General features: G+C 42.4%; 2 protein-coding genes across 3 annotated transcripts; one reads left to right on the top strand and one right to left on the bottom strand.

Moving 5' to 3' along the window:
- The first annotated feature begins 1,583 nt into the window (after positions 1-1,583).
- xrn2 (5'-3' exoribonuclease 2) lies at positions 1,584-22,760 on the top strand. 2 transcript variants are annotated; one of them, XM_048996998.1, is made up of 31 exons: positions 1,584-1,804; positions 2,322-2,449; positions 2,535-2,646; positions 3,602-3,713; positions 3,900-3,958; positions 4,130-4,219; positions 4,729-4,801; positions 4,960-5,010; positions 5,127-5,284; positions 5,361-5,435; positions 5,640-5,773; positions 5,867-5,924; positions 6,056-6,163; positions 6,478-6,522; positions 6,709-6,849; positions 6,963-7,007; positions 8,300-8,394; positions 11,349-11,484; positions 14,104-14,211; positions 14,291-14,380; positions 14,568-14,640; positions 14,833-14,916; positions 15,098-15,195; positions 15,275-15,354; positions 15,465-15,521; positions 15,763-15,831; positions 16,041-16,169; positions 16,346-16,467; positions 19,585-19,654; positions 21,356-21,530; positions 22,133-22,760. In XM_048996998.1, exons 1-31 carry the CDS (start codon positions 1,730-1,732, stop codon positions 22,193-22,195), a joined length of 2,913 nt encoding a protein of 970 aa, XP_048852955.1. In that variant the 5' UTR covers positions 1,584-1,729; the 3' UTR covers positions 22,196-22,760. The 2 variants fall into 2 exon arrangements, with proteins under 2 accessions (XP_048852955.1, XP_048852956.1); XM_048996999.1 differs by having other exon boundaries at positions 1,585-1,804; positions 19,588-19,654.
- A 1,564-nt stretch (positions 22,761-24,324) lies between these two features.
- LOC125721065 (homeobox protein Nkx-2.4-like) lies at positions 24,325-25,657 on the bottom strand. The gene is made up of 2 exons (XM_048997011.1): positions 25,288-25,657; positions 24,325-24,983 (listed from the first exon to the last, which is right to left on the bottom strand). Exons 1-2 carry the CDS (start codon positions 25,655-25,657, stop codon positions 24,325-24,327), a joined length of 1,029 nt encoding a protein of 342 aa, XP_048852968.1.
- Between the last annotated feature and the right edge of the window lie 323 nt (positions 25,658-25,980).

Genomic DNA, 25,980 nt, shown 5'->3' with positions numbered 1-25,980 from the left:
TGCAGTGAACTTGAAAATGAAAAGGCAAAGTAGAAAGTGAAAAGTCAAATTGGAAAATGAAAAGACAAAAAGGGTTTTTAATTTTATTTTTTAATCTTTCACATTTGATTCATACATGAGTGGAAAATGTAAATGAAAATGGTGCTATTTCATTTAAATTTTCATTTTTGCATGATTTTTGCGCACAGACTTTGGAAACTAAATGGCGAAGTGGAGATTGTATTTTCTTTTTATCATTTTATTTTTTGCAGAAAATACCTCCCATATACCAGGGTAGCCAACCTTAGTCAGCTGACTATAGTGAGATTTTCAATTCGAGACAAGTCTGCATACTTATTTACAAGTAGGTATCCTTTTAAATAGTTTGTATAGGGTTTGAAAACTTCCCTAACTGCTAATTTTATGTTTATAATGGAACATTGATTTGCCGTAAGACTTTACGGCTTTATCTTTAGTGAGAATCAGAAAGCGTGTCACGCCATATGCATGAGTTGGCAACCCTGTCATTCGCGTACCATAAAATATATAACGGTATAAAAAACGCAAAAGATATACATTTACAGCTGGTCTCCTCATTCAGTTTTAAACAGTCGCCAACTCGCAAACAATAAAGGATCACTTTAAAATAACAGTAATAAAAAACCTGTACGGTCAATAACCCCACCCTCCTTTCACGCTTGGGTACTAGGATGCAGCTTATCGTCTACCATGTTTATTAATCTGCCCCTAAACTTGAGAACCGTTATTTTTATAATTGTGTCCAGATAGGCTTTTTGCTTTTTTATTGTTGTGCCTTGTGGACAGGCTCTATAGAACACTCATAAGTAAAAAGCAACAATATACCTTATAGCAACCTAACAACAAAGTCTATTTACATAATACTTAAGTAATTTGCAAGATTTTTTTTTAAAAAAAAGGTCGGGCCACCCAAAATCTCCGCAAGGGAAATCCTTTCACCACGAGAGCCCTATCTGGAGACGCGGGTCCGTTCCTGATCTACGTGTGTTGTACGTGCATATTCTCCCCTTGTCATCGTAGCGTTTTTTTGGTTCCCCGACCATTAGCCCCAAAAAATGCTAAGGGACATTGGAATTGTCTGACTATACGTCGGTGTGATGGTTTTTCTGCCCCCAGTACCCTGCATATAAATGAACGAATGAATTTATGAATGAATGAATTTAGCACAAGTTTACGTTTTAAAAACATTACATTACATACACTAATACAATATTAGATTAATGTACTATAGGTAACTAATAAATAGGCCTACAATATATGGCTTAAATTACGTGCACCGTTTTGTATCTACTATACTGAAATGAAATAAATCTAACATTTACATAGAAAGTAATATACGTGTTAGGTTTTTAGAACCAAATAACGAAAACGCGAAAGTCGACAGTATGCGTAATATTATTTGATATAAATATAAATTTATACATTTTAATATAACTTATCTGGATCTGTACAGTACTCGCGTCATAGCCCACAAACAGGACCAATATATAATATTTTCTGAAGAAGGGGGGGATTTATTGTGTTACACATTACCCATGATCCTTCGCTGTAAGGTTACCGCAGATGACCCGGATATGTATCCTGTCGCGCATGTTAGCCTTTTACGCGTAGTAGGAATCAACTAGGGAGACGCATACCCTTTCGTTTTTTTAGCCGTACAGTTTTAAGTACCAAATTATTTTATAGTTATTTTGTCTTGGTTTTATGGGCAATGGGTGTTCCGGCATTTTTTCGCTGGTTGAGTCGGAAATATTGTTCCATTATTGTGCATTGTATGGAAGAAAAGGTGGGTGCTCGCGTGCGTTTGCTTGTAAACATTTAAAGCGTGGAGGCCTCTCGCCGAGCTGATAATTTGGGTTATTATTTTATAGAAAAAAACGTATTATAATAAGTCTTCAGTCTGTTTTGCGCTGCGTTTTATTTTTATCGCTGGCACAGCTGTGCTGTGTCTTATCCTAAGTGAAGTTTTGGTCGGAGGTGCTCGTATGACCATGTGTAATTAAGTCGTTACTTTTTGCATTTGTAGTGGACATTTACCTGTACTTGGGTAATACATGTAGATATAGACCATGTACATACTAGGTCGGTCAGACTGTAGGTGACGATAAATTTGGTTTTATTCCCGTGTGCCATTTATTTTCTCCGTACGTTTTGTTATACTCTTAGACAATTTAATTGGTGCATATCCAATCCTATTAATCACGGACTTGCTGAATATGGGATATGATATGTTTGGATTTGTATTTTTCCAGCAATGGGCTCTGTACTCGTTTGGCGCGTCCTAATTACTTTCTTCCTGAAAGGCAAAGGAGTGCAATGGAGTTCGCATACCTGTTGATACAAGCAAACCCAATCCAAACGAAGTCGAGTTTGACAACTTGTACCTGGACATGAATGGAATCATTCACCCCTGTACACATCCAGAGGACAAGTGCGTAACTAAACGTCTATACGGAGTGTTATTCCTGAAATTACAGAAATGCAGAAAAGCATATTGGTATTTTGTGTTTCCACAGGCCCGCGCCCAAAAACGAGGATGAAATGATGGTCGCCATTTTTGAATACATCGATCGTTTGTTCAACATAGTCCGCCCTCGAAGAGTGTTATATATGGCCATTGATGGAGTTGTAAGTTTGCGTTTATGAAAACAAATGCCACAGTCTTACCTCAAACTTGACTTATGATATTTTTCTTGTAATTTAATGGTGAGGCATCGACTGTTATGTGTGTCCGAAGCAATGTATATTTTTCGGGTGGGGGTGATAGTGTAGGATTTGCCAAAATTAATAAATGAAGCTGTGATGACAATCGGTATTAAAAAAACAAGATCTCTTGCAGGTTGTAGCTAATTTAGCAGACTATTTTTAAATCACATTTACACTGTACACGAGCCAGATAATTGTTTGTTGAATAGACTGAATGACAACAGGAAGAGGAATGGATTTTTTTTTCCCAAAACACATACCATCCGAATCATGCATTTGATGGATGGTGCAAAGCCTGCAGTGGTCTTTGTTTGAATGTGAATACAGGTTCTCAGTTTTGTAGATTAAAATTTCTCACATTGATTAAATTTATATGTGCGGACAGTCCCATTTGAGTGGAAGATCGACCATGTTATAAATGAAGTTTTACACAGTTCAAGCTGATCCAGCCTCTAGCTGTCTGCTTTCAGCAATTATTCTGCCGACACGCAACAATTTTATAATTTTGCACATTTTTGCCATGTTCCCCCTCATTGACTGACCTCTTGCATTTTTAAGATGTTAACATACTAAAATGCAGCAGCTCTGCCTAGTGAATCTGGAGCTGTCCGGTAATTCTACTGCTGATTATCCCTAACCTTCCCACGTGCCAGATGATTTGTTATAGTTTGAGCTTAAATGTCTGTGAAGTGGCCTTAATCAAATAGTTTTGTTTGTTCAGTGGGTCCTTCAAAGCACCCCAGATGACTCATTCAAGGGTTTTTGTTAGTTCTCTAAAAACTGAAATATTTTTTTGTCCTAATTTAGATGTGATGTTCCTGTATAGCATCGTTAAGTGCATGTTGTGTAGGGGTGACCTCTCCAACTCTCCCTCCAGGCCCCACGTGCCAAAATGAACCAGCAAAGATCAAGGAGGTTCCGTGCCTCGAAGGAGGGGGTTGAGTTGCAGGAGGAGAAACACAAGATCAGGGAAGAGATCTTCCAGAGAGGTGCTACTGATGGGAAACACTCTTAAAGCCATGCTTCTGCCACTCAGACTGCTGTCTTCGAACACAGAACTTCTCTCACTTTGTTGGATTAAGCAGAAGCCTGGATGGTTACTAGTCTTGATTAAACTTTTTTTTTTATTAGTCAAAGTATTTTGCATTGTGAATTACTCTTGTCATTTGATATAGGTGGATATCTCCCAAATGAAGAAATTAAAGAGCGTTTTGACAGCAACTGCATCACTCCAGTAAGCAGTTTAACACCATTGATTCTTGACTATTTTACGTGAACCATGCAAAGATGTTCAGGTTTTGTTTGAGGCTTTTCTTATAGAAATGCCTGTGATTGATTATGTGTGATAAGGATCGGACATTCAGTTCAGACCAGGCCTGCTTATGTAACTATTGTTTCATTTTAGGGCACTGAGTTTATGGACAACCTCGCAAAGTGCCTCCGGTATTACATCGCTGACAGGTTGAGCAATGACCCAGGGTGGCGTAACTTGACGGTATGCAGGGCAGCGCAACCTAACAATGAATTTCTCATTTTATTTTGTCTGAACAATCATGCTGCATGATCATGTTTTGGTCAATAAACCAAAGATGGAGGAGTTGAAAAATTCCTATTGTCTAGCGACATCATAAAGTAACAGTTGACTCGTGTGTTTTGGTAATGCTGGTGTAGACCTACTGCGCTACCAGCCGTATAAAAAGTATAGCACATACCATTATTTACAAAGCATAATACTTGATAAGTTATTGGTTTATGTATTTTCTATTTTGTACTTTTTTAATCTTTATTTTAGTGTTATTATTTTATTTCTACTTAAAAAGTTTACTGTACCCTAGGTGAGTAGTAGGCTGTACCATCAAGGATTGTGTACCTTCTTGTGTACACTTTGATATTTGCGTGATGACGAAATCGCCTAATGGCACTTTACTCATATATTCACATTACTATATGTATGTGCTGGCTCCATTCCCTTTTCCGTTCAACTGATGCATACTTTGCACACAGGTCGTCTTGTCAGATGCCAGTGTTCCAGGGGAAGGGGAGCACAAGATTATGGATTATATACGAAGACAAAGAGGTGAGTTGCAGGTTTTTCATACACACTTGTGCAGTGTTGGCTGTATGAGTTATCTGTTAATCATCTAAGTTCTTCTCGTGTACCTCTGCATGCTATGAGGGGCTTTGTGAAGGATGCCTAACAGTTGTGGATAAATATCTCTCTTGTTTTTGTCACAGCGCAGCCCAACCATGACCCAAACACTCACCACTGTCTCTGTGGTGCCGACGGTATGTTCTAGCCTTAGGCCGCAAAGATGGGTCATTTTGTGTGTATTACTGAGAAAAAGGTCTAGAATGATCTGTGTGGTGGTACAGTATCTTACAGCTATGTCTCCCCCCCGCAGCTGATCTGATCATGCTGGGCCTGGCCACACATGAGCCCAACTTCACCATCATCAGGGAGGAGTTCAAACCCAACAAGCCGAGGCCCTGTGCCCTGTGTGGGCAGATGGGTCACGAGCTCAAGGACTGTCAGGGAGTGGCTCGTGAGAAGAAAGGGGAGGTGCGTCTGAAACGCTAAAGCTCCGCCCAGTACTTCCTGCCTGCCACGCATGCTGACACATTGTTCTCTTTCTCAGTACGACCAGTTTGCGGATAGCCCTCCTGTCGCTGAACAGGAGTTCATCTTCATCCGGCTCTCCGTCTTGAGAGAGGTAGGTGTTTCATGAAAGCTAATTTACTATTACATTTAAATGTTAATTGAATTGTGTTAAATCAGTACTCCCTTTAGCTTGTTAACCTGGGTGTGTCAGTTCGAACTGGACTTGCACTTCTGACTCCCGTGACTTCATGGCTTGTCTTGACACCTCCTCCCAGTGTTCCCTCACTGGCAAACTCTTGCTTTCTTCCCGCTGCAGTATCTGGAGAGGGAGCTGACAATGGCCAGCCTGCCTTTTTCCTTCAACTTTGAGAGGAGCGTGGATGACTGGGTCTTCATGTGCTTCTTTGTCGGAAATGACTTCCTACCCCACCTGCCATCCTTGGAAATCAGGTAGGTTGGTTTGTGCTTGTTCCTCCTGTATGGCTCATCTGAGAATGTCCTTGACACTGAAATAAACATATTTGTGTGAATATCTGCTTGTAGGGAGGGGGCCATCGACCGACTAGTGGGCATCTACAAAGATGTTGTGCACAGGACAGGGGTGAGTGTTTTGTGGAGTGCGCCTTTGCTCCCCTGCACTGGCTGTGATTTCGTGCTTCGATTAGACGCTCGGCCGGTAGGCTCCGCTTTATCAGGAGCTGATCTTGAGAAGCTCATCCTTCTGCCTCACAGGGGTACCTCACAGAGAACGGCTTTGTCAACCTGGAGCGGGTTGAGATGATCATGCAGGCAGTTGGTGTGGCAGAGGACAACATCTTCAAGAAGCGCAAGGAGGATGACGTATGATACTTTGGATTCTTTGCCTTGTTGCAACTTTCTGATGAAAACAGTGTCTATGTTTATAGATGACCATCTGTATCTGAAGTTCATTAATATGCCGAGTTGACGCCATCTGGGTGATTTACATGCACGACTTGGCTTCCTGGAAGCCTTTTTTTAAGTTGGAAGAGAAGTTACACACAGCTTGTCAGATCCCACACATGATAAAAATCAAAGCATAATGAGATGCCATCCGCTGATTAGTGTTCTTGCCCTAGGGACGTAAGATCTTTTGGAACCATTTTGACTCTAACTGGGGTTCATTTCTTTCATAGGAAGCATTTAAGAGGAGAATGAAGGAAAAGAAAAAGAGGTTAAAAGTAAGTGAAACGAGCCTGTTCATCCTGTATTAGAAGGAACCCTAATGCTAGCTGGAAGCTAATGATGGTGAATGTACCGGTTCTGTAGTCAGCCTCTGTAAGGAAGCAGTTCTGTTCTACTTTTGAATCTGTGGGAGGTTCACTGGCTGGATAACGGTGTCACCTGCTTACTGTTTCTTCCCTCAGACGGAGCAGGCCCCTGCCTTCCTGCCCACGGGGCAGTTCGCCCCTGAGGCCCTGGGCAGGAGAGGAGCCCCGCAGCCCATACAGAATGCCAGGCATACCGCCTTTGAGATGAGGATGCAGGGGCAAGACCAGCGAAACAAGGTTTTTGCTGATTTTTATCATCAGTTCACATTTTGATATTTTTTTTTAATGCTTGGCTTCTGCCTATTGGAAAATCATACCCTTCTCTGATGCATCTTTCATTTCATGAACAGGATGCTGCCCAGTCCTTGAAAGCCCTGATGAGGAATGGCAATCAGGCGAGTCTAATTTTATAGTTTGCCACAAGTTCTGGCTTCAAACAATGAAACAACCACATCTAGCTTTTATATGCAGTCTCGCACTTGTAAATGTACACTACATTATGGTTTCTATGACAACCAGGCTTGCTGTCTGCTGCTGTTCCTCTGGTAATTTTAAAGTCTGATTGGGTTCTTCATGCTCGTATTGCTTGCAGATAGCAATTTTTGCCGCATGGGTCTGGGATCAATGCATCCACATGCTCTCATTGACTCGTGGCCCCAAACCATTCCTCCTGCTTATGTGTTTGTGTTAAGCAGAGATTTTTTATTCTTATCAATTGATACCCTGCTGAATTCTATTCAGTGTTTCTGGTGGTCAGTTTTTTGTTTTGTTTATTTATTTATTTATTTATTTATTGGGACCTGTTACTTGGGCTTTGATTTTGAGCGTCTGGAACTTGAATGAGTTGTGTGGTAAGAGGACGGCTGCATCTCATTTCTGAGGGAGTCTCTCTTGTATGTGGCCGGGTCGTCTTGAGCATCTGTGGAACCTCTTAAGGAGTATTAAAGCAGGGATTTTGATGTTAAGCAAGATGTCACCTTTGTGTCCATATGTAGGTGATGGAGGGTCTGTTGTGTTTGTAGAGGTGTCACAATTCTCCAAATTCACGGTTTGGTTTTGATCTTGATTTTTGAACCTCTGTACAGTTCATACCCTTTTTTTAATTGGGACAAGGAGGGGATGAATAAGAAACAGGGAACATTTTGGGGTTTTATTAATCACCCATGATCTGGAACACTGAGTAGAATACTAGCGATCATGTCAGATTAACTTTGCATAAACAAAAATAAATGCGGATATCGTTGATGGTTCCATCTTTTAGAACCGCAGCACGAGATTGTGAACATTAGCATCGCGGTTCTGGTCTCAGTTTCAGAACCGTTTAATCACGTTTGTCCTTGGCCTTTGTCCCCCCTGTGCTGCTAGCCACCCCCTCGCCTTAGGCTGTCCTGTGCACTTTAGCTTTTTTTTTTATTGATAGAAACAATGCTATTTCAGCCTACATAACATCGCATCTTTGTCTCTAAATCTCACTCCTTTGTCAGTTATCTCTTTGTGGATCTCACCTTGGTGACTAGATCTTGAACTGAAAATTTAGTTGATCGGTAACCAGTTGTCTAAGTTCACTCATTTCATTTGTCTCTCGTGTGTGTGTGCGTGTATGTGCACGTGTGTATATGCACTGAGCAAATAGGGCATGCTCTCCTCCCCTGTTGACTGTGTGAGCTCACTGTCCCACTGTCTGCAGGCTCTCGCTGGCTCCAGTGATGGCATAGACCCCAGGGGTCAGAAGAGAAAGGCGGGAGACAGTGACAGCGAGCCTGAGCCAGAGGACAACGTCAGGTAGGGTGCCAGGGCGAAGTGAGCAGAGGGCAGGCTGTGCGTGAGATGGGAGGGGTCTCTGCCATTGATTGATTTGAAAGGATGCGGTGTTCCACACTTCCTGAGAGAGTGTGTCTGCAGGGCTGTAAAAATCAAGGAAGGGAATTAGTATTCATCCAGGCTTTCCTGTTAGGATCTGCTTTCCGGGGGGGATTGTGCCGGGGATTAGGTGCACAGGAGCTGCTCATCTCTGATTATGTGAATGGAATACAGGCCTCAGTTTGTCGGTCACTGTGTGTTCGTGTCCTCGTGGCCTGAATGGCAGGGTGGGTAGGTGTGCTGACAGGCCTCAGGCAAGACGAGCCATATTAGCATACAATACAGCAATATGCATGGACAGAAAAGTAAAAACTTGTATTTAAAACAGTAAAATCTTTTATTGCAAGTAACTTGGTCTTGTGTTTTGCTAGACGAGCAACATTTTAAAATTTAACTTGATAAACGAGCGAGGTCTTGCAATACAAGTATTACGTATACGCTTTGTCTGCCTAGTGTCAAGTAATCACAACTGAGATGATGGTTCTCTCTCACTGTGGGATTGTGGATAATCGTTTCCCATGCTCGCTCTCAGTCAGCATGCCTCACTTGTATAGTCAAAATTTTGTAGAAAAGCACCACTCGAATAAGGACATAGCAGTGCGCATGATGAATCTGTTTAATAATAATGCAATGTCCACGTTTCCGTGAAATCGAAAAGGAGGCAAAGGCAGCTGTCATTGGATAGGTTCCTTGTTAGTCGCACAAAAAGAAAAAGATTCTAGTGAGCCAGCAGAACAGTGATTCCGTTATAGTGAGTCGTCCTACAAAATAACCCTTCTCTCTCTCGTCCCCCTCACACCATCCACGATTCTTTTCAAAGGTAAAGTGTAGATTAATTTGTTTTATGTATTTTTACTTTACATTCTGTGTTAATCATTTTATATGATTTTTTTTGGATTGTGGAACGAATCATCCGAGTTTCCATTTTTTCTAATGGGAAAATTTCGCTTTGATATACGAGTGTTTTGAATTACAAGCACGTTTCCGGTACGAATTATGCTCGCCAACCAAGGTACCACTGTAATTCTCTTCATTTGGAAATTTTCAGAATTGCCAGCAATTCTGACAAAAGGATTCTGAGTGTCTCTTCAGTGTGTTAATTCAGAATTGCATTAGCACAGTACATGAATGAATTTCTTTAGTTTTAGTCTAAGGTTTGTGTTGCCTCCACTATATTTATGCTCTGTAAGGCGACTTACAACATGGGACCCGCCTTTTGTAAAGACCCTCAAATATTTCCATGCTTTGGACGTGCGCTTAGCAGGGGCATTTTGCAAATATTTTTCCTAGACAACATGGTTACAGTGACAACTGTCCATCATGAATGAGTGCATTATCTATATACAGTTGATCAGGTAGATTTTGAATGTTACCATTCATGATTTTTAATTTAAGGTTTGGTGGTTTAAAATTAAAATGATTTGTCCACCAAAGCAAATTCCTTGTGTGTAAACGTACTTGGCAATAAACTCTATTGATTCCTGTTACCTTTTTTGACAGTAGAAATGCCCTTTGAAGAGTTACCATTTTTGAACAATTGATAGTGATATCAGGAATACATAAAATAATTCTATTACTGTGTAATAACTATCATGGAATTCACAAATTTCTCGTATAGCAATCAGGATCGAATTCTTAATAGTATTCACATTTTTATTTAAATAAAACTCGCGAAAAATATGATCTGTTTAATCATCCATCCGTCCATCCATTTTCCAAACCACTTATCCTACTGAGTCGCGGGCTGGTTAATCATTAAATCTCAAATTACTTTTGGTTTCATATATGACGTATTTGGGATAAGAAAATAAACTGTGAAACTGTATGTTGTGAAAATTTTGTGAATAATGAATAGGTAAATTATAAATAAATGAACTGAGATATATGGGGGGGTGAATATTTGCGCTCAAATTTAAGCATGATTCACAATCTCCCAAGAGTTTGGATGTTTGTTACAGCCCTACTGCCTTTGTGGCGTTCTGACAGCCACCATCACTCCATGACACCTTTACACATCACCCTTTGGCATCTGAATTAAAGTATTTTTGTTTGGCTTTTTAATATAGTGACCAATTCAGACTGACAGACACTTCTGGTCAGAGGTGTATATTTCTGTTGCCCCCCCCAGTTATATTTGCATCATGGCAGTAGTGGTCTTAACGTCGTCTTCCTTTGTTGTCTTTCAGAGACTTGGATAGACTGGTCAATGCTTTTATTTCTCCATGAGTCATTCGTGGTAACCCATTGTATGCTTGAACTGGTGACATAGGTTGCAATTGGTTCAAAATTCAGTAGGTAGGCCTTTAATGGGCACGAGAAACAGTACATCACTCCCGTCCTGGCCTCTCTTCATTGGCTTTGTTAGTTACAGAAGTAATTTCAAGATTTTGTTTTCAAAGCTTTCGTAGATCCTTGAGATCAGTTGGTAAATAGCTTTTATTTGTTCCATGAACACATTTAAAAACGATGGGGGATCGGGCCTTTTCTGAGCTTGGGACCAAACCTTAGAACCGTCTTCCTATGTCTGTTTGGGTTGTCTTCTTCTATAGATGGTTTTCAATCAAAGATTGAAATGCATCTTTGTACATTACCGTACTGGGTTGGTTGTAGTATATCTCATCAGTTTTACTTTTATACTACTTATTTGTGTGTGTACTTTTTAATTTACTTTTATTTTAATCCATTTCAGATACATTCTTTTTTCCTTCTGCCAAATTGTACCGCACTTTGGTCAGCTGGGACTGTTTCTAAATGTGCTGTGTAAATAGATACTGACTTCTTTAGCCATTAAATCCATAGGATTGTCATGTTCCCAGACGTTCTGTCTGCATGCTTCTCGTTTGCTTTTGAACTGATGGTCGTTCTTGAACCTTAAGGTTGTGGGAAGATGGCTGGAAGCAGCGCTACTACAAAACCAAGTTTGACGTGGATGTCAGCGACGATGCCTTCCGACGCAAGGTGGTCAAGTCCTACGTGGAGGGGCTCTGCTGGGTCCTCAGGTACTACTATCAGGTACATGCACTGGCCAAGGATCGCGCTATGAGGTTGTCTTTTAAAATGCCTGTTATGAAGTGTCTGTGTCTGAAGTTTACTCTGAAGAACAAATTATGGTCATGGTATGGATGATTGAAGGTCTGTCTCATGTACACGCATTAGCTGAATTGATGTGGGCCCATCATAAGAAGACTGATTGCTGCTTAGTTTTGGAGGGCTTGGGTCACCTTCTGTCATCACATTGTCATTTTCCAGAAAAATTGCTTGGAGGCTCTTTATCGTCAGGCATGTCTTACATGAGTATGTGACGTCTTGATCTGTGACTCTGAATTCGCTAATCAGGCCTCCTGGCTCTTCAGCCGTTCCTTCATTAGCTGCAATCAGGGCTGTATGGATGCTGTTTTAAGCTCATGGCCAGGGGACCTAGGATGATACCATGGTGTGTTAGACTGAACAGTCCCCCAGTGGATCTCTGCATCTTTTTGCTGTATCTTTGATGTTCATGTTAGCTGCCTCCTGTTGCCTTGAGCAGTGCTTGTTTGAATGGGCAGGAGGAGGTTTTGCCAATTAGATTTATATTTTGGGTAATTGAGAATAGATTGAAGGTGTAATTCTGACTGGTTTGTTTCATATTGACATTCTGCAAGGTCTTTTGTCATTCTGTGGCCTTGCAGCACAGAGCCGTAGGCTGTCATTTCAATTAAGTGTCTGCTAGGATGAGATTTTTCGAGACCGTGGAGGGAGATTATGGAACTTAATGGTAATTATGTACAGTCGTGCTCTGAAAGTCAAGCATTCTGCCAGGGGGATTGGAAACACAGCCGCTGTCATGAATGGGGAGATGCTAATGCAAGAGTGGCTCTACATGGGGACCACAGGCAGTGGGTCGGGGCATGTCTATACAAAGGCTGAAGCAATTTTACACTGTACTCTTCTAATAGACTAGATTCTGTACATGTAATTCTATGAAATGTCATGTTTTAATTAACATTTTAATTTTATGTGTCAGTCAGGGGTGCTGAGTTACAGGGCTGTCAGCACCAGCACTGGGGGTCTTGGGAGCACTGGGTGTTCATATCGGTGCCCATGGTTCTGGAGGGCATGGTCAGTTACGGGTAGGGGGTGTAAATTGTAAGCTTTGCCACGATGCAATTTGAATTCTGGCAGTGTTCGAAATGTTACTGCGATCCGGTATGATTGGATTCAGTGATACATAATCAATATTTACAATACAGTGGAAAAAGATGATTTTCAATGCTGTTTGGTTTATGCAAATTAAATATTAAATATTTCATTTTATTAGCAGAATGCTCGGGAAAACGATACAAAGTGCTTTAAAAATGTCCGAGACAAAAAACCTCAAACACAAACATGGCTGCACAAGAAACATTGTCATGTATTTATACTTCAGCAACAAAACCAATTTCTGGACATACTGCTTATTCTGAAAATGTATATGAAATATACTGTATTGTGTCAGTCTCTAAGGTTAGTCTCTAGATTGAGTTTTTTTTTCCAGATTTTTTTTGCCAGTGTTTCTGCATATCGCTAATGATATCAAGCTACTTATTGAGTCAATTAATTCATATCATAGCCTAAACAATTGATACATCAATCAGAGGCAGAGTTGTGCACTGGTTCTCTGTTTTTAGCTTGTCATACTTCTTTAGCCACTAGGAGGCGTGTGGCTGCAGAAAGAGGTCCCTGTTATATCGGCATTGTACTTGCATTATATGGCCAACTAAAGGCATTAATATTATGCTGGCTTACAGTTTAATACAATAACCTCTGTTCCACAAATACCTTCCAAAAATTGGTATGACATTGCTGGTGAGATTTTCTGCTGTTCAGGTTGGGCATTGAGTTGGGCTGCACAATCATTTCAGCATCGTCATTGCGATGTGCAAGTGAGCAATGATAACAGTATAATAATAATAACAGCAAGTTACTACTCAATTACTTGCAGAAATATCACATACTGCGATGTAATACCGTGTAGCCCTAATTTTGAGTTCTCTTTCTGTGAGTGTGTTTTGGCCAAATATTTTACCATTGAACTTGCCATAGGATATTTCCAATTCATAATCTCTTCACCAAGGCAGAAATCTGGCAATCTGACTCACTGGAGTTTAGGTGCCTAGCTGACCTCACTAACCTCTTCTGTATGAACAGCCATTCTGCTACCAGTCTTCTTTGTTGACTGCATGGCTGCCCACTGAATTATAATCCTATGTCAGCTGTGGATTAGCCAATATGTCTGTTAGGAGTTTCAATATACTTTTGCCATGTAGTTTACTAGATTATGGCTTATGTATGTAATGTACATAATGGATATTTCACGGCTGATGCGTAAATTATGTAGGGATAAATGGTTGAATAGCACAATTTCTGTTTGATTACCCTGATGGATCCCTGTTTTGGTGCAGTTTAGTCAATTTATTTAATAAATACAGGCAGACTTGTGTTAAACAGACTTATTTGCCTAGCTCTAGTGAACATGAACAGCCCAATACTTTCTTCGGAGCCTACTGGCAAATGGAGGCAAATGATAATTTACATTGAAAGTAAAGCAGGAGTCAAATGTGTCTTTATAGGTGTTTTTACCAATTATTTTGATGCCTGACTTCGTCCCCCCAGGGTTGTGCCTCCTGGAAGTGGTACTTTCCGTTTCATTATGCCCCATTTGCATCCGATTTCAAAGACATCAAGGACATGTTCACGGACTTTGAGACAGATACCCAGCCGGTGAGTGATGGTGTCGAGGCCCGCCTTATCTGGCAGTTCGGCATGGTAACTGTGCGGTAACCCGGTCTCTTCTGCTTAGTTCAAGCCGTTGGAGCAGCTGATGGGTGTGTTTCCAGCTGCCAGTGGAAACTTTCTCCCCCCAACATGGCGCGCCCTCATGACTGACCCGGTAAGCGTCTATCCATCCTCAAACAACCAGAGTCACGATTTTGATTTGTGCCCTTAAGGTAAGGGGCTGCCTGCTGCACCAAAGAGCCCCTTTGTTCCCCCTAGATGTGTGTAGCTGTGGCTCAACTGCCATTAGCCATATCTGGGGAGTTCGGTCTTAAATGCAAATCGCTTGTTTTATTTCACAGGACTCCTCCATCATTGACTTTTACCCAGAGGACTTTGCGATTGATCTGAATGGGAAAAAGTATGCTTGGCAGGGTGAGTGTTCAAAGCTTTCTTAGGTAACAGAAGTACGGACTCACTATTCACGTACCGTAGGAACAGAGTCTTACAGTGCTGCAGCTGTTTGCATTCACTCATCCGCTGATCAGACGAGCAAGTCTGCACAGTGGGCGATGGGATGCACACAGTATTCCCGGAGGCTTCACTAGCTTGCTTATCCCTTCGAAGGTGTGGCCCTCCTGCCATTTGTTGACGAGCGGCGCTTGAGAGCGGCATTGGAGGAAGTCTACCCAGACCTCACCCATGAAGAGGGTAAGTTCGGCGATGTCACACAAACACGTAGCTTCAGCTTGACGTAAACGAAAAGCTTTCCTTAGTTGTACCTTTATCTGCCCGTTTAACTTGGGAAGTGGAATGTAACGTGTCAACCGTTTAAGTTCACCCCCATGATTTAAGGTCACAACCAACTGCCTCTGAACTTCCTTGCTTCCAGGAAAGAGGAACAGCCTTGGAAGTGATGTGATGTTCGTAGGACGCTCCCACCCCCTCTGCGACTTCTTAATCGAGCTATACCGTGCAGAATCAAGAGAGGTATGCAAACGGCCTCTCTGCATCTCCCTGCTTTTGGGGCTACCCCTCTGTTTACCTATCTAAACAACTCTGACTCTAGGGCTCTGAGATTCCTCCTGAACTCTGCCACGGAATCCAAGGTACATTAAATCTTGATGAAGAGCCTATTCTACCAGATAAGTAAGGGACACATGTTTACTTTACTTTTTAATCATTGAAATAAATTTTCTGCATAAACACATTCAAAAGGGTCTCTTTTATACAAAAAAAATTGATGTCTTCCTCCACAGACCAGTGGTATCTCCTGTTCCTGTCCTGCGAGATATTATGCAGAATAGTGCTATTGGGTGAGCATGACTGCCATATCCTTTTAATAATAGCAACAAGTGTATGAGGAAATTCTTGCAGTAAATGTCATTTAATAAAGAATTCACCGTCCTGGTGTATTAAGATGGGTTTGAGGTGTGTGTGTGTGTTTTCCCCTGCTGTTTGTGTATGCTTTTTTCTATAGTGTTTTAAGATGTAATAATGTTGCTTTTAATGATTCTGCCATAGCATCTAAATGGGCAATCTGCTCTATCTCTTAAGGATAAAATTCAAAGATCCCCAATATAATGAGGGCCATGTGTTCAAGGCTGTGATCCTTCCAGGAGCCAAGTAAGTTTTTTGAACACACTTGTCTGACTCTTAGACCCTTAGGACTCTTAGACCCCGTTTTGTGTTGTCTTGATGGACAGTCATCCTACTCTCAGAAGTTAAACACTCCTCTGTCCCAGCTAAAATGAAGTTCAGTCATGTTACATTGTCTTACAACTATAAAAAACAACTTTTGGATGCATTCATTCTTCTAAATCTCTCCCTTCCAGAATTCCTTCAAAAGTGCTTAAACCTGGGGACTGGGAGAAGTCCAACAGGGGTCCTTGGAAACCCCAGCTGGGGTTCAATCCAAACCGACAGCAGGCCCATCTTGACCGATCAGCCTTCCGTGCATTGAGGTTGGTGCCACTGGCAGCTGAGCACTGAGCACGGCTTGGGGAGGGTGCTGTGTACAGTGACTGCACCATTGGCTACAGTGGGGAGAGTGTGCCCACATACATGACCTCTATAGCCATAGGCTGAATGAAGTGTCAGTCAAGTAGGGTTAATGGCCAATACCGTTCTTGTTTTACAGTCACAGCATCAGCAGGCAGCAGCACAGAGATGGCCCGTACAGTAACGCCCCACCCCCTGTCAGCTATCACCAGGGTCAGCACCGCCCCCGACCCCATGGTGGCCACATTCCGCCCTACCCCGGTGAGTCTGCAAGCCTCCCGGTTTTCTTGAGGGTCTGTAACCTTGGGGACTGGCCTTTCGAGGACTTGTCATTCATCCTATGGCAAGTCCTATACAATAGTTTTGCTGTCAGCCGTGAGCTGGCTATTAGTCCTTGTCATAATGCTGGGCATCCTTGTGCAGGGCCACCCTTGAATGTTTGACGCCCATGTTCTTTGAAATGGCTTTTCTCAGGCCTTCCGCCTGGCTGTGAGGGAGCTCTGAAATGTGGTTTATGAAAGCGGCATCATGACCCATCAGAGGCAGCTGCCTCTGTTTCGCCTCCGGCCGTTCCTCATGGCGGTCCCACCCCCATGTGACTTTGATGTGCCAATTTGCAGTTGATGAGAGAAATTTCGCCTGGTTTCTGAAGACTTGTGGGAGTCAAGTGCATTCTGGTGCCTCTTGATGCAAATTGGGCTTCCGGTCCCTGGGAACCAGCCGTGAACACCGCTCGCTTCCATGCATACACTTGCTGATTTAAGTGCTTTTTTTTAAAAAAAAAAAAACGATTTGCCTGTGATTGGGCTCTAGATTGGACTCCAAGGAGCTGTAACTTGGAGTTGGTTTTATTTGTGGCCTTATTTAAGGAAAGTTCAATAATGGCCTTATCAAACACTTCTAAGTTCTACCAACCACATTTTTGATCAAGATGTTCCCATAGTTCAATTGCTTAATCCTTTATGGTATAAATATTGCTGTTGACAGGTGAACATTATTCATTATTGAACTGTACCTGTTAACAGGTGGCAGGATTTTCTAATATGCCTTGCTTGATACTCCGTAGGCTGCTTGGGTGTTGCACAGGAGAGGTGGTAGATCCAATCAGTCCTGTATTGCTACAAACCTCCATGTTTTATAGACAGGGAGAAGTTTAGACTTTCTGCATGCACTTGCTCACTTCCCCTGTGCAGCCTCAGGCTCAGCCAATGGCACGCCTCTGCACTGATCAGCGGGGCCTTTGTTTAGGGAAACGCAGCACACTGTTCCTTTGCTAGAATCTCTGCCATTCTTGTAGGGCGCCAGAGCCATGTGTGATAATGAGCTTATCAAATGAGGATCGTGCTCTTTTTTGTGTTTTTTTTTTTTTTTTTTTTTTTTTTTGTAAGCGGGATGGCCCCTCGGTCTTCCCCCTCCCCCTCACCCTAAAAAATGGAGCTAAAATGAAGTTAACTTTGTCCTTTACTGCATGGCTCCCTCCTGGGGTGCATGTGAATGAGCCACTACAGGAACAAGCTGGGAAGCTTTGTGCGCACTAATTAAGACATTCTGACAGTTCAGCTACTGTGAAAAACGCCTGCACTGGTGGCAGATGAACTTTTAAATTGCAGAGAATTTGTTTAATCACCATTTTGAGTTTAACTTGAAACCGAAGTGAAAGGGAGGTGTTTGTGAATTAGCTTGCTTTTTATGATTCGTTTGCTTTTCCATGCTAAAAAAAGTGGTCGATTAGCCACATGGAGTCCTTTAAGATACAAACAAAATACTTAAGGGAAACAAGGGACTTGTGCCGTAATCCTACCTTTGTCTCTTTGTCACGCCACAGTGGGTACTATTGATTCGAATGGCCATCCTCTGCCTGCCTGTCTGTGGTGACATCTCCTTGAGCAATATCTGGAGACAGCAGCCATGGTCAGGGAGCAAGTGGGTGGTCTGTCTTCGCTCCTTTTGGCCCTTTTGCTGTCCTGCTGGGGGCCATCGGTGTGAGAGTATTACCAGTCATATTTGCTTAAACGCTTTGCCAATTAACTGTTCCACATTTGGGAGATCCATTCCCTTTCTGCTCAACTTTCTTTTGCCATACGGCCTTGAGGGTAATCTTGTTTGAAGAGCTTACTGTCTCAGTTGGGGGTGCTGCATCGGGTCTCCTGCGGACATCACCCTGGTCCTCCCAAAAAAAAAAGAATCAATGGGATCTTGGCACGGCACCTCCACCCCACCCCATCAGTTATTAAATCGAATTTTGCGTACTAGTAAATGAAGTGAGGAGGCTTCTGGGTAATATTCCAAGCTTTGGGTTGCAGCATTCATCTCTAGACCACCTGTCTCATCCAGCTTTGTTTTTTTTTTTTTCTCTTCCGTGTCCACCCCCTTTCTTCCATCCTGAAGTTCCTTTCTTTCCGCTGCATGCCTGCCCCTCCCCCCACCCCCAAACTCTCACCGTATTCATTTGAACTACCCTCCAGACTTGCCCCATAAACAAATAAGTCCGAGACTTGCAGCTGGCCATCCATCCCCTAGGCAACCGTGCACTGGGAAGTAGCCGTCCTCTGCTGCTCCAAACATTCTGCTTTGTGAAGCTCTTCTCGCTCCTGCCTCTTGCATGAATATTCAGTTTTTGCCTGCATAAAGCGAAATCTGAAAATGTTTTGTTTGATCATGCTGACGATTTTCATTTTGACATTCATTCATTGTGCTACTTTTCAGCAGTTAGGCCCGGGTACTTTTAGAAGGTTTTTAATAGCAGGCAGTATAAAGAAGAGAGGCTTTGAAAATCCAGAATCTGACTGTTTTGTTTTTGCTTTGCAGTTGTGCTGACACAGCAATTTGTTGTTGTAGAGTTCCGTTATTCAACATGGGTTCAGGTCTTGTAAAAAAAAAAACCAATTACAAAATAAAGTCTCCTTGATTGGGGGGCGGCATTAAACCCAGTTCAGATGGGCAATTCAACCTTATGACAATTCTATGAAAGTTATACTATGAAACCCAGTGGGTTGTAATGGTAACAAAAAGCCAGGATAGAACTTTGAGTGAATGTTCAGGAAGATTGATTGATTGTTACCTGTGTTGAATAGGGAGGGATATGGTGCCCCAGTACCGTGTGTTTACTTTAATGGTCTGTTTCGCCTTTACTCCCTTTAATCTCTTATTTTCAAAATGTTATTCATGCATAATGATTTATGACAGCCTGATGGTCGAGGACCTAAATTCATGTGAGTGGAGAAGTCCTGCGCCATTCGGGCCGCATCTCCCACACGCTGTCCTGTCGGGCTCCTTTCTCTGTGTTCTGTGCTGTAACCCTTAAGGTGTTTCGTACCGTGTAAGAACTGTGCTGTTTGGCCCAAGAGTGACAGCCCCTGTTTTTCTGTTTTGTCCTAGTAGACTCCAGGCAGTATGATGCCTATCGAGGTCCACATGCGTCTTACAGCCCACCCCAGCCGTATGCACGGTAAGCTGTGTGTGTGTGTGTGTGTGTGTGTGTGTGTGTGTGTGTGTGTGTGTGTGTGTGTGTGTGTGTGTGTGTGTGTGTGTGTGTGTGTGTGTGTGTGTGTGTGTGTGTGTGGGTTGAGAGTTGTAGGACCAGTCCTCCTGTGTTGGTTACTTTCTTTTTTTGTATCCACACACAGCACGTTCTCTATTGTTTTCTTAGACTGTTGAATAACGGTACACGTGGGGGAAGGGGTGCTGGGAGGGGCCCAGTCAATGCTACATTTCGGGCAAACCACAGATTTCCCTGAAGGGAGTTCGCAGAGCTTAATGAGGCATCGCTAATAGTGTTCCGTCATTATGATCCCGAGCTGGCGCTGCCGCCGCATCAGCCCGGAGCTTCCATTGATTCCTGATTCAGTCCCTCTTGAAGTACAAATCAGCTTCTTTGGTTCAACTTTTCAGGCCTGACAGACCCATTGTCAGCTTATGTCACCCTAGGTCAGTAGTTATTAGTGGCGACTGAAAACAGTTTCTTTAACTACTTATGACTGCACTGAATTAAATGTGCGTGCAGCTCACAGGGGGGATTATGGAGTCCCTGGGGCTGCTTTGCAGGGATGTGACGTGGTTTTCTAATAAGGGATGGGGTGCCCCCCCCCCCATCCCCCCTCCCTGAATAGAGTACATGGCTTCCTCCACCACATATTGCTGGAATGCCACCGCTGGCTGGCTGGGAGCTTTGAGCACCCAGAAGTGTGCAAAGGGGGGTTGTCTCCTTACCCTTTCTGAGTTGTTGCTTTAGTTTCTCTCCTTTGATGGACCTTCAGTAGCTATGGCAACCTGCCAGCCTGGTTTGGGACGCTGGATACTCTCAGATGTCGAGATCATTCGCAATTTGTTTTTGGCTTAAAATCCGGAAAACTCTGGACAGGCTGCTGATCTGTGGACGATAGCCCCCCCAGGGTCGCTTGACAAGGCAGGGCGGGCAGGGGCCATGGTTGCAGTTATCAGAGAGGGAATGAACGTTCATGGCACGACCGGAGTGGGGTGGGACTTTACACTGATTAAAACTCTTTTGAGCCCTCATTGGTCAAAAGCGCGCTTTTCTGCTGCGTGCTGAAAAGGGAGGAGGGAGGTATCTACTATCATTATTTCACATCAAGGGATTGGTGGAGAGCCGCTACTTTAGGGTGTAACCAGGGAGGGAGGTCGCCAGAGACGCAGCCAGGGCACATACTAATTGGGTAACAGGTTGGGCTGTTCCTTATGGTCTTGAGCAGTTGTTCAATGCATCCAAACTACACCTTTAAATGAATTTGCTCCTCATTAAAATACTTGACGAAATATGTAAATTAGTTTATTCCTTTAAAGTTTGCCGCCGGTCCTATGCTGTTGTCAGTGGAAAATGGCATGAATAAGAGTAGAAATGCCCCCCTTGATAAGTGCTCCTGATATTTCTGGTGGATTGGTGGATGGGGACGAGGAAAGTCCCCCAGCCTGAAGGTCAAGGGCCTGGTGCAAAGGATTTATCTGTAACTCTTTAATCACCCTCACTGAAGAGTAACATTCCCATGGGTCTGGGTACATAAGTATTTATTATGATTTTTTTTTAAAATACCTTTCTTGATGAGTTGCCGGGCTGTTACCTGCCCAGGGTTGAGGTCTTGATGGTCTCATGTGTGAGAGGGGAGTTTTATTCAGTCATGTTGTCCCCCCCCAGGTTGCAGTACAGCAATCCGGGCTGGAATCGGGCAATGCAAGGCCAGGCAGCTGCTTACCAGCAGAACCAGCAGCGGGCCCACATCGCGCAGCCCACCTACCAGCAGCCGCAACAGCGCCGCCATCAGCAGCCACAGAGCCATGAAGGGCAGATGGGTGGCCAAGGTCCCCCACAGGTAATGTGTGTTACCACTGTCCTGGGCTTCATGCTTCATGTATGCGTAACACTGAATCTGACTCATTCCTCAGGTGTTTTGTGAAATCTGATTTACATAAGCAGAATTAATCTGGTTGTACAAGGTAGTGCTGTACCCCCCCCCCCCACCCCTGACACACACACCAATACTGTAGCAGCTGAAGCACATTAACTGTATTGGGATCTGGGGTAATTTGAGTGACATAGCTACCCTTCCAGATTACATTGTGGGATTGCTGTCAGATAATCAGCATAGAGGCTCATTTGGGGCCACTGGGTTGTTTCATTATGGTTTTATTCCTACACTACTTCAGTTGAGGTCTAACAGATTTCATCATGACAGCCAAGACTGGTCACCTTTTTTATTTATTTTTTATTTTTAAGTGCAATTACGTGTTAGTAGTATGTGTATGAATAGCTTGTGGTTGCAGGTCCTCTATAATCCATGCCTGCTGTCACTGCCGTCCTGAGCAGCTGTTCTCTGGTTGGGTGGCTCTAAATGTGGTACAAGACATTGAGTGTCCAGTGTCGTCTCCTGCCATATTTATTAAACTGAAGCCTTTTTCCCCCCTTTTCTTAAAGGGATACCTTTCTGGAAGGCATTATCCTTTGCCCCCACCTTCAGGACGCTACAACTGGAACTAGTGGAACATCGTTTGAAATGATAGGGTGGTCATGATCTTTTTCTACTTCTTTTTTTTTTAAGTTAAACTTGTCAGGTATTTTGTCCTTTTAATTGTACTAAGAAGCATTCTTACGATTAAAATTTTAAGAAGTACTCCTATAAAACCTGTCAAATACAGATAAGTTTGGAAACGTTCATGTGCTGGTGTGTGAATTGATGGGAGGGAATGTGAGGATTTCTTTTATACTGATGTTGCTTCAAACACAGGAACTGACGTAACTCAGTAAGGCTACAAAGAATGTTTTTTGTTCTTTCTTCCTTATGAAATGTTATTCATAGTATATTAAATTGCTTAGATGCATCCTTTTGGGAACATGAGTAACACCACCTCCCCAAGCCTAATTGTACAAATAATTCCCGAGTCATCAAACCAGAAGATTGACACTTTAAATGGCCCAATTTTAGTTTATCTAACAATTTTTACCTCAACTACAATTTTGTGTACAAACTGTCAATTCTGTTTGGTAGAATGCGGAAATGTTTCTCCCTTAAATAACGGTATAAAAACCACAATATGTAGGACTACATCACTGTTTTCTCATCTTTCCGTGTATCGGCAAGCGTGAACGACCGAGGAATCGAAATAGATTTACAAAAATTTGAAATTATATACCCACTGTAACTTATTTCAAAGAAACTTGGGGGTGAAATTAATACTTGTATTTGTCCTACGCATTTAGACTTTTACCGAAGTGAAATCGTTACAATCAACTGTTCACTTTTCGTTTGCTTGCGCCGTTATAAATTATTTTAATGTTTGTTACATTGTTTCGTGCAGTGGAAACAATTGTTTTCTATTAAATGAACCAACACGGATCGTATAATAATCGGTGCAAATTTATTTCACAACCAAAACAAGGTTTTATTTTGATTAGGCTGGGTGGGGAAAGTCGTGCACGTTAAGTCTTTAATGTGGTTGATATATAAAATCATTTACTAAATCAAATACGTTCAAGTACCATTGAAGCAAATGCTACAAAAACTCAAACTCAAAAATGAAGCGCTTGCAAAAGACAAATAAGCTGTTAGTCGTTTAGAGAATACGATTTTTTCCCCCAACAAATCAACATCAAAAGGAACTTAAAAGGCAATTTTAAACCTACCTGCCTTTAAATTTGACAGAAGTCGTTCAAATGATTTTGCCCTGTATTTCAGATATATATGAAGATACCTTAGTTTATGGAGTCTGTAAATAAAATATTTCCCGCTCATTCGGCATGTTAAATGTATTTCGATATCGAGTTTAACCACGTCCAGTCACTGAATACGCATTTAGGCCTACGATTTGAAACCTGCAGAATGTTTAAAATTGCGCGGATTACAAATAATTTGAACACAACAGTAATAACATTAATTTGACGAAAGAATATTTCAAAATAGCCTACGGAAAACATCCGTATCGACTATTTAGTAAATTGTTCGATTCACCGTATCACTTTTTAGGCTGTAGCGCAGATATTTATAACACCCAACTTTTTAGGAATCGTTTGTTTTGCCTGAACTTCAAATTTACAATAGCCGAGCTCTTTTTGTTTGTCATAAATTGATTAATCTTGATATCAGTGTAGAGCAGGACTTGGAATTTCATTTCCTTTTGTGGTAAGTCTGAGTACAAACTAACTTTATATAGTTTGAAACTATTCGGTAATTGAATATTTAATTCACGTCCAGCTTATTCAGTGTGTGCTGTACAGCAGTCGGAATGTAATTTTGGAACAAATTTCAGGCTTCCTCTTAGGTCCATACGTCGCACAATTCTTGTGAAATACCCGATATACAATATTGAAAAGTGTTAGTCCGATATTTAAAAATGATCACCCTTCGTTATAAAAAGAATAAATCGCTTTTACGTCCACCAATTTATAAAACATATCAAAGCTCCAAAAATTAAATTGGCAACTATCAATCCCCGCGTATGTATCGTTGCCTTAATTAAAAAGAAAACAAAAACCGGTGGATGAAACACGGAAATGGCTTCAATTATTGTTCATTTGATATCCATTTCTCGCTGTTTACTTCACTTTTGAACGCACACCGTCCATTCAGTGTATTTCCTTGAGTACAAAAATACAAAAAAAGAGTATCCGCACTACCAAGTTCTCCCATAAAGGAGGTTTGTACTGACCATATTATTCGCGTAATCTATTACAGATGCGTCTATTTGAGACATATTGCTCATCTGGCTGTGTAGTGACCGAGGGCTGGATGACATGTCCTCGAGGTCTTGGGCCTGGGTTAGGGAGTTCATGTGTTGTCCATGCTGGTGATTCATCGAATTATCGGGAGCAGGAATGACTCCGCCGCTGGTATTTTGCTGCTGATGTTGTCCCCCTGTCGCCGAGCCGGAGCCGTTTTGACATGGTTTGCCGTCTTTCACGAGCACCGGAACGGCCACCCGTCTCGGGGACTGCTGCTGCGGGCAGTTTCCGTTTTCTTGCTGCAGCTGCTGGGAGGCTTTGTCCTTGGCCTGTCGTTTCAATTTATATCTGTGGTTTTGAAACCAAATCTTGACCTGAGTTGGGGTTAGGTGGATCATGGTCGCCAGATGCTCCCTCTCGGGCGCCGAGAGGTATTTCTGCTGCTTAAATCTCCTTTCCAGTTCGTACACCTGGGCCTGAGAAAAGAGGACTCGTCGCTTTCTCCTGGGAGCCGCGTGCAATGTAACCATAGATTTGCTAGCTTCCATTCCTGTCAAGGTCCCCATTCCAGTCATGTTGATACCTGTGGAAGGTCCCATGAATCTAGAAACTTAAAAATATACATACACACGCGTGCATTCAATCAACAATTTTCATTTTCTGTTTAAGCCCGTTTAGCATTATAAAGGGGAAAGCATTCCGCTATTTTTATGCGTTGTGAAACGTGAATCTTAACAGCACAATTATAAAATATGTAACTGACCGGTGTAAAACAAAGTTATGGTTATTCATTTAACTCGTATTGCTTTATATATATATATATATATATATATAACGTACACATACACACACATTTTTAAAACATCATACGGACAGAGATTACAGAAATATGAAATGATGGAGTCATATCTTACTTGTTGAATATCTTGGGTCGGTGTTTGCGTTGTACCAGCCCGAAGCTGTGGCACCGTTTCTCATAGTTTCTTGATATGATGGGAGATCTCCCATATTCCCAATAGCACCGTTGCAATACCCTCCCATGGCACTGTGAGAGAATTGGGAGACTCCGTGTGGCATGTGGTATGTAGTGGCCACGGCGGCGCCGTGACCCATAGAGTGCTGTTGTATACCGGGCTGAGTGACCTGAGGTTGTCGATAAGGTCCAAGCGGAGAAGCGAGGTTTCCAGCGCAGTCCATGCCACCGAACTTCTTGTAAGTCTCCTCGATGGGGCTCAAAATGTCTGTCACTGAAAAAGGCGTTGTGTGTTTTGGGCTCAATGACATGGTTTAGCCCTCAGGTAAATCTGTGGAGCGCAGTTCAGCCTGTGCTGTTGTACCAGCCTCTTGGTCCACCCGAGATTCGATTGATTGCCTTGGAGAAGGAGGCGAGCCCTGGGTCCTCTTATCTCGGGTTTATAGTAGCCAGTGGCCAGGTTTACGACAAATACTGGGCGGAGCAAAGCCTTAAGTGCAACTCTGCCCGCTTGAAATTTTACCAAGGTTATTAGTGTAAATTTTGTTGCTTTCATATTAAGATCATTCTTCCACCAAGAATGTTGTATTCGACAGAAAGGCAAACATACAATAATGACATGAACACATTAATG

This window comes from Brienomyrus brachyistius, unplaced genomic scaffold, assembly GCF_023856365.1.
Source record: "Brienomyrus brachyistius isolate T26 unplaced genomic scaffold, BBRACH_0.4 scaffold27, whole genome shotgun sequence".
Classification (NCBI taxonomy): Eukaryota; Metazoa; Chordata; class Actinopteri; order Osteoglossiformes; family Mormyridae; genus Brienomyrus; species Brienomyrus brachyistius.
The sequence above is the reverse complement of the archived record's forward strand: the minus strand, read 5'-3'. Positions and strand labels throughout refer to the sequence as shown.

Coding starts and splice junctions, on each gene's coding strand:
- LOC125721065 (XM_048997011.1), bottom strand. CDS start 25,657: ATGTCATTGAGCCCAAAACACACAACGCCTTTTTCAGTGACAGACATT. Junction 24,984..25,287: donor CGACCCAAGATATTCAACAA/GTAAGATATGAC, acceptor TATATTTTTAAG/TTTCTAGATTCATGGGACCT.
- xrn2 (XM_048996998.1), top strand. CDS start 1,730: ATGGGTGTTCCGGCATTTTTTCGCTGGTTGAGTCGGAAATATTGTTCC. Junction 15,196..15,274: donor ACCGTGCAGAATCAAGAGAG/GTATGCAAACGG, acceptor CTCTGACTCTAG/GGCTCTGAGATTCCTCCTGA. Junction 15,832..16,040: donor GTGATCCTTCCAGGAGCCAA/GTAAGTTTTTTG, acceptor TCTCCCTTCCAG/AATTCCTTCAAAAGTGCTTA.